Source organism: Rhinolophus ferrumequinum, chromosome 25, assembly GCF_004115265.2.
Source record: "Rhinolophus ferrumequinum isolate MPI-CBG mRhiFer1 chromosome 25, mRhiFer1_v1.p, whole genome shotgun sequence".
Classification (NCBI taxonomy): domain Eukaryota; kingdom Metazoa; phylum Chordata; class Mammalia; order Chiroptera; family Rhinolophidae; genus Rhinolophus; species Rhinolophus ferrumequinum.
In genome coordinates, this window is record NC_046308.1 from 5,226,039 (window position 1) to 5,242,861 (window position 16,823).

The 16,823-nt window shown below is 56.1% G+C and overlaps 1 protein-coding gene across 3 annotated transcripts in view; it reads right to left on the reverse strand.

Moving 5' to 3' along the window:
- Nucleotides 1–7,736: 7,736 nt before the first annotated feature.
- Nucleotides 7,737–16,823, reverse strand: part of MLXIP (MLX interacting protein) — a 51,214-nt gene continuing 42,127 nt past the window's right edge. The window contains exons 9-17 of one of the 3 annotated variants that reach the window (XM_033097578.1): nt 15,509–16,166; nt 14,991–15,112; nt 14,711–14,882; nt 13,074–13,201; nt 12,467–12,568; nt 12,240–12,367; nt 11,922–12,045; nt 10,545–10,674; nt 7,737–9,988 (exon numbers count right to left, since the gene is read on the reverse strand). In XM_033097578.1, the coding sequence (XP_032953469.1) occupies nt 9,867–9,988; nt 10,545–10,674; nt 11,922–12,045; nt 12,240–12,367; nt 12,467–12,568; nt 13,074–13,201; nt 14,711–14,882; nt 14,991–15,112; nt 15,509–16,166 (1,686 nt within the window). In that variant the 3' untranslated portion in view covers nt 7,737–9,866. Of the gene's footprint in view, nt 9,989–10,544; nt 10,675–11,921; nt 12,046–12,239; nt 12,368–12,466; nt 12,569–13,073; nt 13,202–14,704; nt 14,883–14,990; nt 15,113–15,508; nt 16,167–16,823 lie in introns of all 3 variants that reach the window. The other 2 variants (XM_033097579.1, XM_033097577.1) reach the window with 2 other exon arrangements.

A 16,823-nucleotide genomic window follows, 5' to 3' on the forward strand; every position in this document is an offset into this window, starting at 1 on the left:
TAGGGGATAAAAATGTGATAACGGAAAACGTCCAGCATGGGGCTGGCCCATGTAGGCTGTTATCACAGGTGCAAGGGCCAGGCTCTATAGTCAGACACACCCACGTCTACAGCTCAGGTTCAAATTTAGTCATGGTGCCACTGGGCAAGTTATGTAACTCTCTACGCCTCAACTTCCTTATCTCTGAAGTGGGTTGCTAATAGCACCAGTGTCATAGGGTTGTTGCATCACCCCGGGCAGGTAGTGGGTTGATGTGATTTAAATCATGAGCTTCCTAAGTAAGTGTCCAGGACATAGAAGCTTTGTGCTATGGCAGATGACTGATAAAATGCGAGGTGGTCCCTGTCCTTAGGAAGGGGTGATGATGTGAATGCAGTATTGACAATTCCCCCGCAGAAGGTGGCATGTGACGTAAGTGACAGGAATGGAACATTGGTTGCAGTTCAAAGTCCAAAGCGGGTTGGGCCAGGGCAGGCTAGAGAGAGGAGAAAACACAAGGCCGCCGGGAGAGGGGCTGCTGGCCGAGGCACAGGGGGAAGAAGCACGGGGCCTGGCTGCAGACCCACAGGGAGGCCGTTTTGCTTGGAACCGGGGCTGTGTTAACGGGGAGTAATGGGAGATGTGGTCAGCGCCGTGCGGAATGCCACGCTGACTACCGGGGGCTTTCTTCTAGATGAGCACTAAGTTCTGAAGTGCTGGGAGGAGGGCAGGTTTTGAAAAGGGGATGGGTGTTAGGAAGCAGAATGCTGTGTCCTGACCTTGTGAAACCAGAGCTCAGAGAGTTCTGTTAGGACGTAACTCAACTCTGACCTGTCCCAGCTGTGTCCACGACACGGAATGGGATCACAGTCTGCGACGTTTCAGAGACAGAATTCACAACACGAGATTTGACGAATGAAAAGGGAGCGGGCAGGATGAGGTGGGGAAACGAGAGAATGAGAATGACTTCAGGGTATTAAAAAGGAGGGCGGTCTTTGCGGTGGCGTGAATGCAATCTGAGAAATTTGAAAGAAGATTTGATTTGTTGGGGAAGCATGAAGAGCAAAAGTAGCTAATACGATAGGGGCTTCCTACACACCGGGCCACGTAATCCTTACAGCCGTCTGGCGGGCGTGGTGTGATCGTTAGACACATTTTATAGGTGAAGACTTTCGGGCCCCCAGGGGCTGTCGCTGGCCCAAGGCAGTCAGCAGCCAGAGGGTGAGGCGTTGGATTTTAGTCGAAATGCAATAGGAAGCCTCTAGAAGCTCAAACAGTGTGTCATGTCTTTAAAAAGCTCATTGCAGCTCTGTGGAGATGACGGGGGAGCGGTAAGAAATGGAACATGGAGAATAACAGTCACCCAAGGAGGTGATGGAAGGTTGGTTTATTGTGACAGCCGTGGGGGTGGGGAGGGGTGCTGCATCTGTGACGATTTGGGAGGGAGCACTGACAGGAATTACTGATACACTGAAGGTGGTAAGTGAAAGAAAGTACGACACCAGGATGAGGTCTGAATTTATGGCTGAGCAATCGAGTGAAGAGCAGTGCCATGTATCCGGATGCAGAATATTTGGGGACGGATGAGTTTGGGGCAGGAGAGATTGACAGTTAAAGAAAGGCTGGTTAGAAGTAGAGAGAGTTGAGAGAAACTTGTGAGTGGAGAGGAATGAGTCAACTGGAAAAGAGAAAACTTCAAGAGACAGAAGAGATAACAGACAAGAAAAAGCCCCCATGGGGAGACACGGCCACACGGAGATGTGAGATTTATAAATGTTTCTGTCTGTGGAAAGCGCTCTCCCTGGGGGTTTTGCCCCTCTCTGCCTGGCTAACTCTGCTTGTCCTGCTGGCTGCTGGCTCAGGTGCCAAGTACCAACAGGGACACCCCTGACCCCCTCCAGGACTGGCTCCTGCCGATCCTGTAGGACCTCATGCACCCTGCGTTCACCCCGTCACTCGCACATTTTGTTATGTCTCCAGTACAGCCCGTTGTATTCCCTGAGCCAAGTTCAAATTCAGCCTTCAGCACATGCTTGATCAAAGACTGGAGGAAAAGAGGGAAACTAGGGAAACTCGTGGCAGGTATTAGGGGAGGAGGTACAGTATGTCTGTCTCAGTGGCAGTCACTCAGTTAAGTGACGGTGGGCTGGACTCAGGGGACATCACAGGTTGGCATCTGGGCTGCAGGGCAGGATGGAAGGACTGCTAACTCCTGCGGCAGGCCCCACCCCCACTGCAGATCTGTAATGGAACCGACCAGCCCTGTTGGGTCACTTCCCCCAGGAGTGAAAATCAGTCAGACTAGATGGAGAGATTAGACTGTTTGCTGTACCATACCCATTAAGGCAGGAAAGTAGACGCTTATCTTAGAAAGCTTTTCCCCTCTTTAAACAAAAAGGGTTTTCTAGGTAATAGTTCCGTGAAACAGAAAATCTGATCAATCAGAACTCTCCAATCCCCAGGTTTCTCTTTAACTGTGACTCGGTAGCTTTCACAAAGCTTTCGGAAGCCTCTAAGGCACCAACATGGCAGGCATGTGTGTAATTCTGGAAATGGTAATGAAAAACACACTATTAACAGATGAAATCTATGCGGTGTCTGAGGTTGGCTTCAAAGGAGTGGGGGCGGGGTGAGGTAGATGTGGAATGGAATTGGCCCCGCATTGGTCACCATTAGAGGGGTGATGGGTACATGGGGGTTCATTATACTGTCCATTCTACTTCTGTGCATGCTGGAGGTTTTCTGAAGTAAAAAGGTAAAAAAAAAAAAAAAAAAAAACAAGCACACTTATTGAAATTTAGGACAAGTGCAATCACACGGCCCTCCATGAGGCTAAATTCAGATTTTGACACCCAAACCAGAGCTACTAGAGAAGACAAGCTGCAATGCTTTTAAATGCCGTTTAGGGAGAATTCTTATCATACCTAAACCTAAGTACTAAATTGCAACCTAAATGACTAAAGTGGACCTTTTATATGAAGTCTGTAATCGCAGGAGTCAACGCCTAAGTGAGCTTGACTTCTGCACTCGCCAGTTGCCCCCTCGCTCCCCTGAAGTCTTACCAGGGTTCCCACACCCTCCACCTCTCCGAGGAGGGAAGGGCAGCTGAGCCGGGGGAATGGCCGTGGAAAGGCCAGGGCTGAGGGCTCACGCAGCAGATTACCTGGGCACCTGCTGTGTGCAAGTTGGGTGCTGGGTACAGTAGTGACTACAGGGCCTTGGAACTTGGAGGAGAAGCTGGATAGAATGGCAAACACGGTCGGTGCCTGAGGAAACGGGGGCTCTGAGGCCTGACTTCGTGTGTGTGCTTACGTGTGTGGGCACCGGTGTGGGCACGAGTGCTTGTACCCATGCGCTGGGGGGAAGGCCATTGGGGCTGGTTTCTGAAGAACTACCATGTAAGACTGAAGACCGGAAGAAGGACTAGGAGATAGCTAGGAAAATGAGTAGAGGTGGGGGAAAGGCCTGGGGAAAACCTGAAGAGCGAAGCACAACGTGGTTGTGTTCCAAGAACTGAAAAGAGCAAAGACGTCTGGAGGGGCAAGATGGCGGGGGGAGGGGGAGGACGGCCAGTAGGGGTGGCCTTGCTCTGCAAAGCCCTTGAAGGGCTGAGTAGGGGAGTGACATGGCTGGACTTGGGCTTCTCCAAGCTCGCACTGACTGTAATGTAAGCTGGACCATAAGACAGGATGGGCTGGAGGACACCATGGTGGGAACTGGTTGAGAAATGACAGCAACGTGGACATGGATAATGGCAGGGGGTGGAGAAAGCGGGTGACGTCTTTGGAAGAAAATTAGAAGACAAACTTGACAGGGCTTGGTGTTGGGAGAAGTGAAGGCAGAGTGAGGGGAAGGACTTCAGAGGTAACCCTCAGATTTGGTGCGTGGAGAGGATGCCTACAAGATAAAAGTGACCCTTTAGCCTCTATTCGGATATGTTGCCTCGTGACCTTGGGAATGACTCGGATTCTTCCCTATGAAATGGGAATAACCACACCACCAACCTGAGACCTGTCCCCCCGCGGTGGCTCCAAGCCTGACGGTGCACTGGCCTCACTCCCTCTGGACACTCTGCCCCTCCCCTCCCAGCCTATCCACTCTGCCTTCTTCTCCAGATGATGTCACAAGCCCCTTTTAAGATTCCACACGTACCGTGGGGCTGGGCTCAGGAAATTATAAACAACAAAACAGATACCTATTGCTTAGCTCAAAGGAAACTGAGCTCTTTCTAGCCCAAAGGAGTCCTTGAAACACTCACCTCTCTCTCTTGGGCCCCCCTCTCAAGACCCCAAATGTTGTCCTGTCATGAAGTTTGTTCCTTGGGGGAGGCATGGGGATTTGATCAGACAAGAGCCTATGTATCCAACCACTGCCTTTTGGTCAAGAGATCCAGATCTGGGCAGTTGTCGGGTGAAACAGCTGGCAGCTCCGTAGAGGGACCAGCAGCCTGCAAGGACCTCATGGCTTATCCCATCGAGTCTCCCTGCCCAAGCACAAGGAGCGGGGTGGGGGACGTGGGGGTACAGGAAGATGGTATGGAAGAGAGGAAAACTTTTAAGATTAGCGATCATCAAAATCTTCTCAGCACAACAGAGGTCAACTTTCTAACTCTGCTGGTCAACTTGCCAGCATTTTCCATCTCTGGTATTAGGTCAACGAGTTAGCAGAGGCCACAGCCACCTGCGGCCATCACGAGAACCCTTTCAGCGCCGGGGCCAGCCATATAGGCGATAACCTCCACTTTCTTACGTGCAGGGCTTCATGGATCACAGAGCACCGTGACACGTGTGATTTTGTGAACTCACAGCCACCCTGTACAGCGAGCAAGGGCTGTGTGAGGAAACAGTCTGTACAAGCACCACTCAAGTGTCCGCTTGGCAAAGCCCTGCAGCGCCAGGCTCTGGTGAGAGCATGGCCTGTCACACTGGGCGTGTCACCAGCCCTTTCAGCACAGGCCCCTTTTCGACCTGCCTTCCTGGACACACCTCCCGAGCCCCCGCCTGCTTGCGCCTCTCCCCACAACACTGCAGGCCGAGCCACATCTGCAGGTTAGAATGAGCGAGCTTTGTCCTCATGTCCTGTCGTCTCCGCCACAACTCAACAGGGGACCACTGACGAACACACACCACAGGTTTTTCCAAAAAATACGGCTTTTTATTGTCTTGGATGCAAATATAGTTTTCAAACTGCATTGTAGTGTTGAATACAGCTGGTGATGTGCTTCCCAACAGCAGGGCAGAAAGGGCCGTGTTCTGGGTGACGCAGGCCTGAGGGAGCCTCCGGTGGACTCTTCTGGGGTCTGATTGGTTTTCAGACCCCCAAGGGGTACCTGTCTCCTCAGGGGCCCTGACAATCACCAGAGCTCACCACAGAGGAAAACGAGTCATTTACACAATGGACCGAGCCCTGGAAGAGAACATGGTGTTTCGGCCCTGCTGTTACAAAATAAGCAAATAATACGGTTTCGTTTCACGGACTGTGTGAACAAATTCAGATACAGAAGCAGCAGGCGCAGTGGGGGAGAGGCTGCTTTCCAGCTCCCTTGCAAGAACGCGGCCTGGAACTCGTGGCTCCTGGGGCCGAGCCCTTCATACCTTTTAATTGCAGGATGTAAACTCTACTGAAATGTATAAACTTCAGTCTCTCCCAACCCTCCACAACCTCAACTCTTGAGAGCAGCATGTCTCTGCTCAGAAACCCAGCAGAGTATCCTTCAAATCAGCGATGCCCTGGGTTGACTGGGAAACCAAAAGTTCGACTGGGAGATAGAGGTGAGTTTTGCTACATAATTGGAAAGGAATTTCACAAAAATAAAATTCCATTAAGTAAACACACACGCACACGTACACACACACACAAAGGAAAAGCCAACATTCAACATAAAGAGTTCCCTTTTCTTTCTCAAGGGCTGATTTTCGCAAGTTCCAACAAGGAAACAGCCCGCAGGGGCTGAGGCTGGAAAGCCAAGTCCTCAGAAGGGAGAGAGACTCAGGCAGCTGACCCGTGTGAAGCACCGGGGAACCTAAGGCTTCTTCTCTCCCTGTTCCTGGAGCCCTTCCAACCACAGACCTGCTGGGCAGACCAAGGCCAAGATAGCTACGAAACGGTACAAACATGCGTTGAGCTTCCAAGCTCTTCCACCCTCCAGCCTCGCTCTCCTCTCCCCTTACCTGTGTTCAGACGTGGAGAAAACCCTCTATTATACGTGGGAGGCATTGGGGGCGCCGAACCAGGGTTTGCGGCTGCCACAGCAGGGCTCTCCCCACTCCCTTCCCTGCCAGGGCCCAGCCCAGGAATCGCTCTGCAAAGTTAAGTCCTTGCAGGTGGTGGGCGGGTTTCGCCTTCGGCAAAGGGCTTACTCTAGGGAAAGGCTGTTCTTCCTGCCAGAGAGACAGCAGCCCGACTTACACCCTGGTTTGTGAGGGGGCCTCGGAGAGGGGTCAAATTCCACCGAGGGACCAGGTGACCACGGGAGGGGACGGGGCTGCTGAGAGTGTGAGGGGGAATGAGGCGCTGTCCCAAGCCTATCTGCAGCCAGTGACATAAAGGAACCGAACGAGGCAGGCTCGGCCATCGCGGGGCCTGGCCCACTGCACCCACCCACCCCACCCCACACTGAGCGAGTCTGCTGGCCACGGCTGACAGACCCACAGGACAGTCCCGCTCCACTCCAATGAGTTCTAGCCAGCTACACAGTGAAAACTGGTCACCTGCAGAAAACTACAAACCTGCTACCGGGGATTCTAGGTGGGGAGCCAACCAGGACCGCACGTGGAGACGGGAGTGTGTGACCCTTCCAGGTGGTGAGTCTGCCAGGATCAGGCAATGGCACTCACCACCGTACCACTTCACCTGGGACAGGACAAAGGGGATCGGCACCTCCCTGGTCTCCTGTGTCCCCTAAGAATCTGTTTATATTTCTATCAGCCATAGCAGAAAAATCTTTAGGCCTGACCTCTAGAAGGGGGATGTAGGGTCAGGTCACAAGAACAGGAAGTAGAGAAAGCGGGGTACCCGAGGACACATGGGCAACCACTGACCACCCCTCCCACAGAGCCGAGCTGGGGATGCCACTGGCCAGCCCCACTCCCTCATCCTTGACAAGACCCAGTACCAACTTCTGACGTGGGGACTGCTTCCAAAGCTGCCGGTCTGCCACCTTCTGAGGAGGTGACAGCTGGTGTGTAACTGGCCTGAGACAACAGGGACAGGCCTTTCGCCTTTCAGAAAGCCCCACGGTGGCAGCGGCTCTGTCCCCACTCATTGTGAAACAGCAAGCAGCAGCTGATGGCACACAGAGATTTCACAGAAACATTTGCAGAGTTCTGTGCCAGACGGGCATCGTTTTCTCTTTTCGGATTGATTTTACTTAATTCTCCAAAATGTCAGCATTTTAGTTTCTTTTGTGGGAGTAGGAACAGGAGTGGGGGTGACAATGAATGTAAACAAATCACAGCCCCACCGTCAGCGTCCACTGCAGGCCGCTGGCAGAGTGGCCTCGGTATTCCAGACCCCAGCTGGGGGACTCCAGGATGGAGGTCAAGGCTAAGCCAGATTCATCAGGCAAGATTCCACAAGAAAACTTCCAGGACAAGAAACAATTACGTCTGCAGTAAGAGAAACAACAGCTTTGTGGCCCTCCAGGCGTGGTAATGGCAAGCACCAAGAGAAATGGATTTAAGTAAATACCTCAAACAAAAACATGCATCTGTTACCAGTCTGCTGGGACACACAGAGAGACAGACAGACAGACACACACAGACACACACAGACACACACACACCCTTCAAAGTCACATACAACCTAACAGCCTTAAATATCGAACAAAACAGAATCACGAACATTAATTCAGCAAAAAGGAGAGAGGGAGAGGTAGGCCAAAGAAGCAATAGGCCAATTTTATATCCCATGGAGTTTTTAAAAAAGGACTCCCAGCAAGAGGTGGGTGGGAGAAAGCTATGGATTTAGGAGAGGTTTAGGCCGGGCCAAGCACTGTGGCCACCTAGCGGTTTATAAAGGCACAGGATCTGGGGCAGGAGCCAAGCTCCCGACCCTCCACGAGCACTCAGAGCTGGGGACGGTTCACGTTTTACTTTTTCCCTTTGACTCTCCTGGGGCTCTTACCACGGTGGTCGCCCCCTTTGGAAGGGGGCTTCCCGTTTACCCTGGGGGCAAAGGTGGGTTCTCTCGCCACGTCCCAGGGGGAGTTAAGGACCAGCCCAGCCTCATCTTGTGCTCACCCCTTGGAAAGAGATCCGGGAGGCTTGTAAACACGTTTTCTGGGGAGGCTGAGGGGTGCCGCCACTCTGCTCTCGTACGGGATGGAAGCACGGACCAGACTGCAGGCGACGGGTCAGTGCCCTGCAACGGAGACGGTGGCACGGCCAGCAGCGGGAGAACCCTCATCCATGCTCCTTCACCCAGGCTGAGGCAGGGCTGGCCGCCTTCTGACGACCTTCCCTGGGCCTCCAGCAACCAGGGGTGGCCTCTGCATGGATGGGAACTTCAGGAGGTAGCGATGGTTCCCCCCCACATGGCTCCCGGGCCCCCTCAAAGACTCCCGGTCTGCCCAGCACTGCTGTCTTGTCTCCATGTCTGGCAGGGAGGCTAGGGGACAGCCAGCTGGCCCTCTGAACTTCACAGCAGGACGACAAGAGCACTTTCTTTGCAGGAGGTGCTCTTGGCGGGGCTTCCTGAGTGTTAGTTTGCCCTTCCACCCGCAGCTCCTCCAGCAGATCCGGCGAGGACAGGGCCTGGACACTCTCCGGCTGTGCCTTCCCCCCGCCCCCCCCCCCCCCACTACAAGTCCCACGTTCAGAAACAGCCCGCTGCCCCCACACGTCCCCCGCCCCGTCGGCTCCGTGGGTATGCTTCGCTGTCTGATCTGGGCGATGCCGACGCACAGGGAGGCTGGCCTCCCTGGAGTTCTGCCTGTCAACATTCGGTTTCTTCCTCCAAACACAGGACGGGACAGACTTTGGGTGTGCAGACGTCTTTGGTCCGAGAACTCTGATGGTTTGGGGCTCTCGGGTGAACAATGGCAGCACCGTGGAGTCTGGCCTTTCAAATGCCACACCCTAAGGGCTGTGTGTGTCCTTTAGATACTGCTGGCTTGTCCGAGGCTGAGCGTGGAAGCAGGTGGAGAAGGTGGAAGGGCCATGCTGTGAGCTGATGCCTGGCAAGGCCCTGGGCTGAGTCCCCACCGTAATTCTCAAGTCACGCCAATGGGACCTAAATCTATTGGATGAGGACACCGCCCCGGAGGGTTTCCCAGCGAGTGGCAGCTTTGCATTGTTTGTGCTTTCCTTCTCATCCCGTGTGCACTCACAGCCCCTGCTTTCGCACACGTGCGTTCTGAGGCTCCCCAAGCAGCTGACCGTGCATAAGCCTGAGCAGTTGTCCAAGTCTATCTACAAAGTCAGAGTCTGGGGAGGAAGAAAGATGCCTTCCAAGTCCCCACGGGCGGGCCAGAGCAGTACAACTGCCCAGGATACGACAGACGTGAACCGGAAGGGACCCTTCAGTTTTCCAACTCCAGGAGCAGTGTTGCCTCCTGCTGCCCCAGCTACTCCCCACACTGGTGCCAGGGGCCACCAGCAGACCAGGGCCGCAGCGGCAGCGTTCCGTCTGGGCTGCCCCAAGGGCAGGAGAGGTTGTGACTGAGGTTGCTGAGTGAGGGTTTACAGCAAGGGGTCCCCAAGACGGGCTATTGCTGTTGGCGGGACCGACCCTGCTTCAGTCCTGAGTACAGTGCCCCAGCGGCCAGTGGGCCCGCAGAGTCGGAGGGAGGCCCTGGGGCTCCGCGTCAGCAGAGGTGTGGCCACCTGTCCACGGGCAGGGAGAGGTCCCCAGGGCATCTCGTGTGGCCACGTGCCCACTGAGTGCTGCTAAGACTCCCCCGATCTCTTGCCAATCCTGGTGACGGCCTCCGCAGCCTGCTCTGGCAGCCGGGACGGGTCTGTGAGGATGGAGGTGCTGGTACTCAGATGCCGCAGGGTGTTCAGCACCGCTGGAAGACAGGACGGGGGTTAACCTGACAGCACGGCACACGCGTGGCTTCCAGCCCCACAGTGAACCGCGCACGCAGGCTTACACACCACTGTGGAGGTTCTCGTGCTCGCCAAGGAGGGAGGCACTGAGCCCAACCCAAGGGCAGGCCCCAAGAAGCCGCTATGCTGACGGGGCACTCACCCCTCTGCCGGTAGGATAGCGCCCCGAATCCTACCTTCTATCCCACACAGGCGGGAATGCTAAGCTCTTCCCGCTCGTCCTCCTGTGTTAGCACTACGCCTCCATAACCTTAATTGCAGGCATAGCTTTGTTGGTTATTTTAAGGACTAAACAAGAAAACACATCTGAAGGCACAGAGACAGGCCTGGTGAACAGCAAGTGCTCAATAAATGTGGTCTGGACGTGATCACAGTGACACACACACAGGTGGCAGGCAAGCCGTGCTGGCCCAGCGCCCGCTGCACAGCACCCACCACGGGCCCTGGAGCCGGGTTCTCTGCAGCTCAGGGTGATGCCCTCAGCCCCACACCCGGGCCACCCGCCTGCCCACTCACTCGGCCTGAGGATGGGCAGGGAGCAGTGCTGGTCCAGCCAGGACAGTGCTGTCCGGTGCAGCTCTTCCAGGCTGTTGGTGGACACCATCCCCTTGAAGGACTCAAACAGCGGCTTGATGATGACACTGAACTACACGGTATGTGGGTTAAAGAAAAGGATGAGCGAGGAGGAGGTGGGCGGCCTCCTTGGGACCGACAAGCAACTGCAGACGGTGGCGACAGGACCTGGGCAAGGTAAGCAGCCCTCACACACGCCACAACGGCTCTACCTAACCACACCCGACTCTGAGGCAGGCCAGGGACGTCTCCTTGGTCTGGAATGTGTCCTGGTGCAGTGGAAGCACACAGAACAGTGGGTGGAAGCCATCTGTCTGCAGATGACGTCTGTCTTTTGTGTCAAACACCAGTATGCCGCTCTCCACCTCAGGCAACCTGCTCAGTGGAGGCATGAGGTCCACCTGCCCTTTGACCTAGGCCGGGACAGTGTCCCCAGGGCCCTGTGCCTCAGCCTGGTGCTGAGGAATATGCCATCCGACCAGAGGTCCTGCTTCACCCCAGCTGCCACTCGCCAGTGATAAGGGATCAGGACCAGAGCTCGGCATCAGGACAGTGAGGCAGGGAGCCAGAGGGGTGTCCACCCTCTTCTTTTCAGAGCCAGCCGTTAGGTGCACAGGTACCATCTGCCCTGTCAGCTGACGGGGCGGCTCCTGTTTGTTAGAACCAAGGCTGTCAGAACCACCGTGTGTGCACTGTCTGCTCAGAGGTGGAGCAGCACCTGGGTGAGGAGTGACAAGGCAGGAGCCGTTCCCTGTCAGGGCCCTGCTGCCATCTGGAAAGCCAGCTGAGGGGGGCCTTGTCCCCAGAGACAGGGCCCAGCACCTCATGACAGCATTCAGGGTCTGGGGCACAAACTTAAGAGGACAGCCTGCAGGGAACTGGTTTCAATGCGGGCTCTGCCACTTGGTCCTGTGAGCCCCGGTTTCCCATCTGTCACATGGGTGGTACTGACCCTTCCCACTGTTGGCTGCCGGGATGTGTTAGACGAGATCCCACCTCCTCTCCACACTACTGCTTCCGCAAGTGGCTCTAGCGGTATCTTGATTTCTCAAACCCCCTGCCCCCAAGGACCGAGAGAGCACCGCTGGCCCCTTGTGCCTCCCAGGAAGCCCCGAGCCTCGGCAGTTGCCAACGACAGACTCGCTCCACGTCGTGGGCCTGGCCAGACCTCCTCGCTCGACGCAGAAACTAGCACTGCCTGTCCCAATGAACAACAACGACTCAGAGAGAATCTTTCTGAAGGAACTAGAGTGTGGATGTGTGCTGCTTTGGTGTGCTGGTTTGGGCGGGGGGGAGGGCGCAAAGAAAACCCAAAGATACAATCCAGAACTTCCAGTTCTGCAGGGTCCGGCTCTTCACATATTCGTCAAACATGTCTGTCATGTGATCGAACTGGCGCCGGGTGATGGGGACACCGGTGGCCGGGAGCAGCTGCTGGCAGGAGCTGAAAGGACAGGACAAGTCAGAAAGCTTGGAGCAGCCGGTGGCAAATTTGGACCCCAGGGGCTGCAATGGGCACAGCCAGCCCATTGTCGGGTTACCAAAGGCCCAAGAGGGGGCCTGGGAAGGGGAGGGTGACAAAAAGAAAAGTGCTGCCACCAAGGGTGCCGAGGCCACAGGCCCAGGGCCGCGCCTTACATGATGGTGGCGTTGAGCTCCTCGATCTCGTCCCGCAGACGCCGCGCTTCCTCCTGCACCTGGCTGCGCTCCTGCTGCAGCTTGGTGATGTGCTCCACCGTCTTCTGCAGCGTGATGGCGTGGCTGGTCTGCGGGCAGTGGGCGGGTGGGCGGGCAGGCGTCAGGCACAGCTACGCCCCTGCGGCCGGCCCGCCTGGCCCCTGGCCCCCACGTCCCCGGCGCCTCACCAACTTGGAGTTGTTGGAGATCAAACTGTTCAGGGTGTCGAAACCCATCTTGATGTTGAAGCGCCTTTTCTGCTCGGCTGAAATGTGCTTCATCTGCCGGTTCTATTGGGGACGCGGCCCGTCACAGCGACCTGGGGCCACATCCCCTCGTCCCTCCTCTCCCTCCTCCCTCCCAACCTGCTGCTGACTCCTGGGGACAGAGCTACGTGGAAGGAAGGGTGACAGGAAGCTGGAGGGCAAGGCCCTGCAACGACTGGAAAGAACAAACACTGCTGACGCGGCACTTCCCAGCCACCCGCAAGCCTCTCCTCTGCTGTCCCAGTTCTGGCAGCTGCTGCTTCCTCCCACGTTACAGGACTCCATGTTCCTTCCACAGGCCGCAGAGTGGGTGGCGGGGGGAGGAGCGGGCTTAGGCTCCAGATGACAGCAGCAGACACCGTGCTGCTGATGCTAACTAACCCAGCCCAGGGGACACGGGAGCCTGTGGCTCTCCTTCCCAGTGTCCTGCGGGACGCAGCTGTCCCAAAGGTCCCAGGCTATGCTCTGCCTCCTTGCCGCCCCATCCATCCTTCCGAGACAATCAAGACCTGAGAGGGACATGAGGTACCTTTAAAACAGCCACGTTTTTGGGGTCCGTGGAGTATTTCCCTGAGCAGTTGTTCTGGGGAGACTGAGGACTGGGGCTGTGTTCGGATGCACACGGGGACGCCTGCCCTGAGGTCGGGCCGTCTCGACCTGAGAGAACAGAGATGCTTCTTAGGGACAGGACTGGAGGGGGGCTTGGCGAGGCTGCACCAGCTGCAGTCCTCACCCACGAAGAGAACCCCCAGCAAGTCCCAGGACTCGGAAACCCCTGGTGGACCCCCCACAGCGGCCTCAGAGCAAAACCCAGAGAAATCCTTGCCAACCTCCAAAGGGGGTTCTGCCAGGCCTGGGCGAGGCCTGAGGAGGGCTGGCCGGACATGGAGCGGAGTGTGGCCTGAGCTCTGCCAGTCACAGGTCTTGGGGGACGCGGACGTTTTGAGAGGAGGTCTGATGGCCTCTTACAAAGCCACCTGGAGGCAACAGTCTCCACAGGGCTTATAAGGCTCTGCTTCTCACCCGGTGTGGTAAGAACACGCCTATGTTCTACTTTTGTTCTTTAAACTCTACAGAGATGTTTTCTCATACTTTTTTCAACCTTACCCACACCCCAAACTTTAATTAAAAAAATAAAAACACTCTTTTACCCACAGAGAGTGTGATGGAGAGAACCTGGGACCTTGGTGGGCCGTGCTGCAGCCGCTGGGATGTCTCAGGGAACACCTCCCAGAAAGACACCTCTGCAGCCTCTCGGCCCTTCTACCTTCCTGTACACGACGGTTCAAGTTCATTTCCTCTACTGGATTATTCTTGCCATACGCTCTCTCAAGCTCCCAGCACAGCTCTCACTTCCTGTGTCTTGAGCCTCAGTAGACAAGGTGACGTCTCCTGAGCTCTTCCTTATGTGACTTTAGGGGCTGTCTCATTACTAGTCTGTGTCCTTCTTTCCAGACACGAGGTCCTTATTCTTCCAAAGCTGTCCTCGGACAGGTCCCTCTGTCTGGTCCCTGTAAGCAGAGACCTTCCTCCTTGTGTCTTCCGAAGCAGAAGGAAGATAGCTCTTGGCACCGAGTTCCAGGAGCAGCCAGGCAGTGGCTTTGTTTCAGCTTCCTGAGCGGAAGGAGCTGGGCTTCTGGTTCCAGCCCTGCCCCAGCCCCAGCGGCACAGCTTTGGGTAAACCCCTTACCCCCAACCTCCTGCTCGTCAGGCGTCACCCTGACTGGCTCCCCAATGAAAGGCCCACACGTGGAGGCTGGCCGTCAGATGTACAGGGCTTACGAGCTGACGCGGAGACAGAGCCGGGGGGCTTCTGTGGCTAGTGTGTTCTGGCAACTACTGAAAAGGACTCCACAATTCCTTTTCTCCTTTCCTGGCTCAGACTGGCAGCTCAGGGCCAAGCCTTTCTGAAGGAGGTTACCATTCGTGTTTCCCTGAGTTTCTAGCAACACGCCTGCTACTTTTCCACGGCTGTGGCTCTCCTGCTCGAGTTGAGCATTTTCCTAGCCTGGGCCATCGCAGGCTTATGACACCTCACTGCGTTGCCCACAAGGCCGGGCTCAATCCTGAGGCACCTCACGGGCGGCCTCGCCACCCCAGGAGGGGGCTGCTCGTTTCACTTACAAAGTCCCAAGTGCTCCCCCCGGAGTAAACACTCACTGGCACCTGCAGGGACCTGGGGGCTGCCCCCGGGCACCGGGGCCTGCTCGCCCTTCACCAGGGACTCCGGCACTGTGCTTGGAGAGAAGAGCCGGGAGACGGGCGTGGGCTGGCTGCTCGTGGCGTGGCCGAGGTCTGTCACCAGGATGCCACTGTGGAACTCCGTAACTCCAGGAGCCTGAGGTGACACAGGAGACAGAGGTCACCCCTGACCATGTCGTGCTGGGGGAGGGCCGCCCACGAGCAGGGCCACGCAGGGGTTGTGATGCTGAGGTCTGTTCCTCACCCTGGCGATGGCAGCAGGCGTGAGGACCACGTTGGACGGGGACACGGTAGAGGCCAACATCCCTTCTGTCTTCAGAGGGCCTGTCATAATTACTGCTTGTGCTTGTCCTGCAAAGGCAGCAGCTGGCACAACAAGCACAAGGTGACGGGGGGCTCCTGGTGCTGAACCCCAAGCGGCAGGGTCCCAGGAGAAACACACGACCCCTTGGCTGCCACGGAGACAGCTTCCCTCACCACAGGGAATGGAAAGACAAAGCCACCAGGGCACCTAATATTAGTTTGTAACTCCTCCTTGATGGGGAGGGACAGATTACACACCCAGGAGAGAGATGGCTGGGACCACAAGTTTCCAAACTGAGTTGAGACTAACTTTAAAAGAAACAACACAGCATAGAAAATAGAGTAGGTCACACACACACGTAGTATTTCATAACGTTTTTCACATCCCAATGTGTGTCACGAGTTTACAAGCCTTGGGGACAGGGGAAAACCCAGGGGAGGGGTCACCCCCAGACTCACCTGGGGCGATGCAAGCATTCTTCAGTACCAAGGACACAGGCTCTGGTTTGGGAGCAGGCACTATTTTAGGGGGCTGCTTGGGCCTCCCTCCAGTCAAGGATACAGGTTTGGGGTGCACAAAAGTTAAACGGGGTTGGGGAGGCCCCACGGCTGGTGGCCGGGTGACTGGAGACAGAGCCAGGCCGCAGGGGGAAAGTGAGGGGGTGGGATGGCGGGTGGTGATGACGAGGCCCTGGCTCTGGCTGAAGGTGGTGGCAGAGGCATCGTGCGTGACAGTGGCGGAGGCCGTGTGGGTGATGACAGCTGGCGACTTGCTGACTCCAGCAAACTTCTGTGGCTGCAGGAAGGCAGGTGGAGTTGGGGGGTTCAGGGCAGTGGTAGGAGGAGGGACGAGCGGTACAGCTGGGGAGGCTGGCGCCGGGGTGTGACTGGGAGAGAGCATGGGCATGGTGAAGACGGGAAGGAAAGGCTGTGGGACACTCAGCGGCGGTGCCGAGGGACCAAAGTCTGCGGGCTGGACAAAGGGGTCCTCGGGCCGGCCAGCGTGTTCACAGCCCGGCCTGTCTGTGGAGTCCAGGGCACTGGCTGCTCCAGGCGGCGCAATGAGGCTGTCAGGAAGGCTCACGGTGGGGAGGGCAGTGGTTGGCAGGGGGTTCTCCTGAGCAGGGGAGACAAGGAAGTGAGCAACAAACGCTGTGACCACACAACGCGTCACTTTCTAGTTCGACACACCACAAAGTCCAACATCGTCCGCCGGGCACCTGAGATGAAGCCCCGGACAGAAGGGATAAAAGGATCCCCCCACCCCGTGACTGCTAATCTGGGGAGATGGATCTGCGCCTGCCCAGGCGTCGGCAGGGCTCTTGTTTCCAGAAGGAACTAAATGATAACACAGGGCTCAGAGAAGGCGACTATCTGCACACAGCTGGCTCTCAGCCTGGGAATATCTTGTTTCTGGAGTCCAGCAGGGGTCCCCCGAAAGTCCCTGCCGTCTTCTGTTACAGAGCAGAAGCAGCCCGGATCGCAGCTGCTCATGGGGTTCCCTCAGGACAGTTTCATGTATCACCTTCTAGAGAGGTCACCTCTTCCAAAAAGGGAAACGCTTTAAGGAATCAGTTGTTCAGATCTCAGTCTCTACAGAAGAACTTCTTCCCAGAGCCAGGCGGGAGGAGATGGGGCCAGGTTACTGGTGTCTAACTGGGTACGGGCAGCAGCCTGAGAGCCCTGCCAGGGCAGAGAACCCTGCCTGACTCAGCCCTATAGCCCTAGCTTGTGTTCACTGCTGAGTAAAAAGTACAAGGAATACACAGAACTT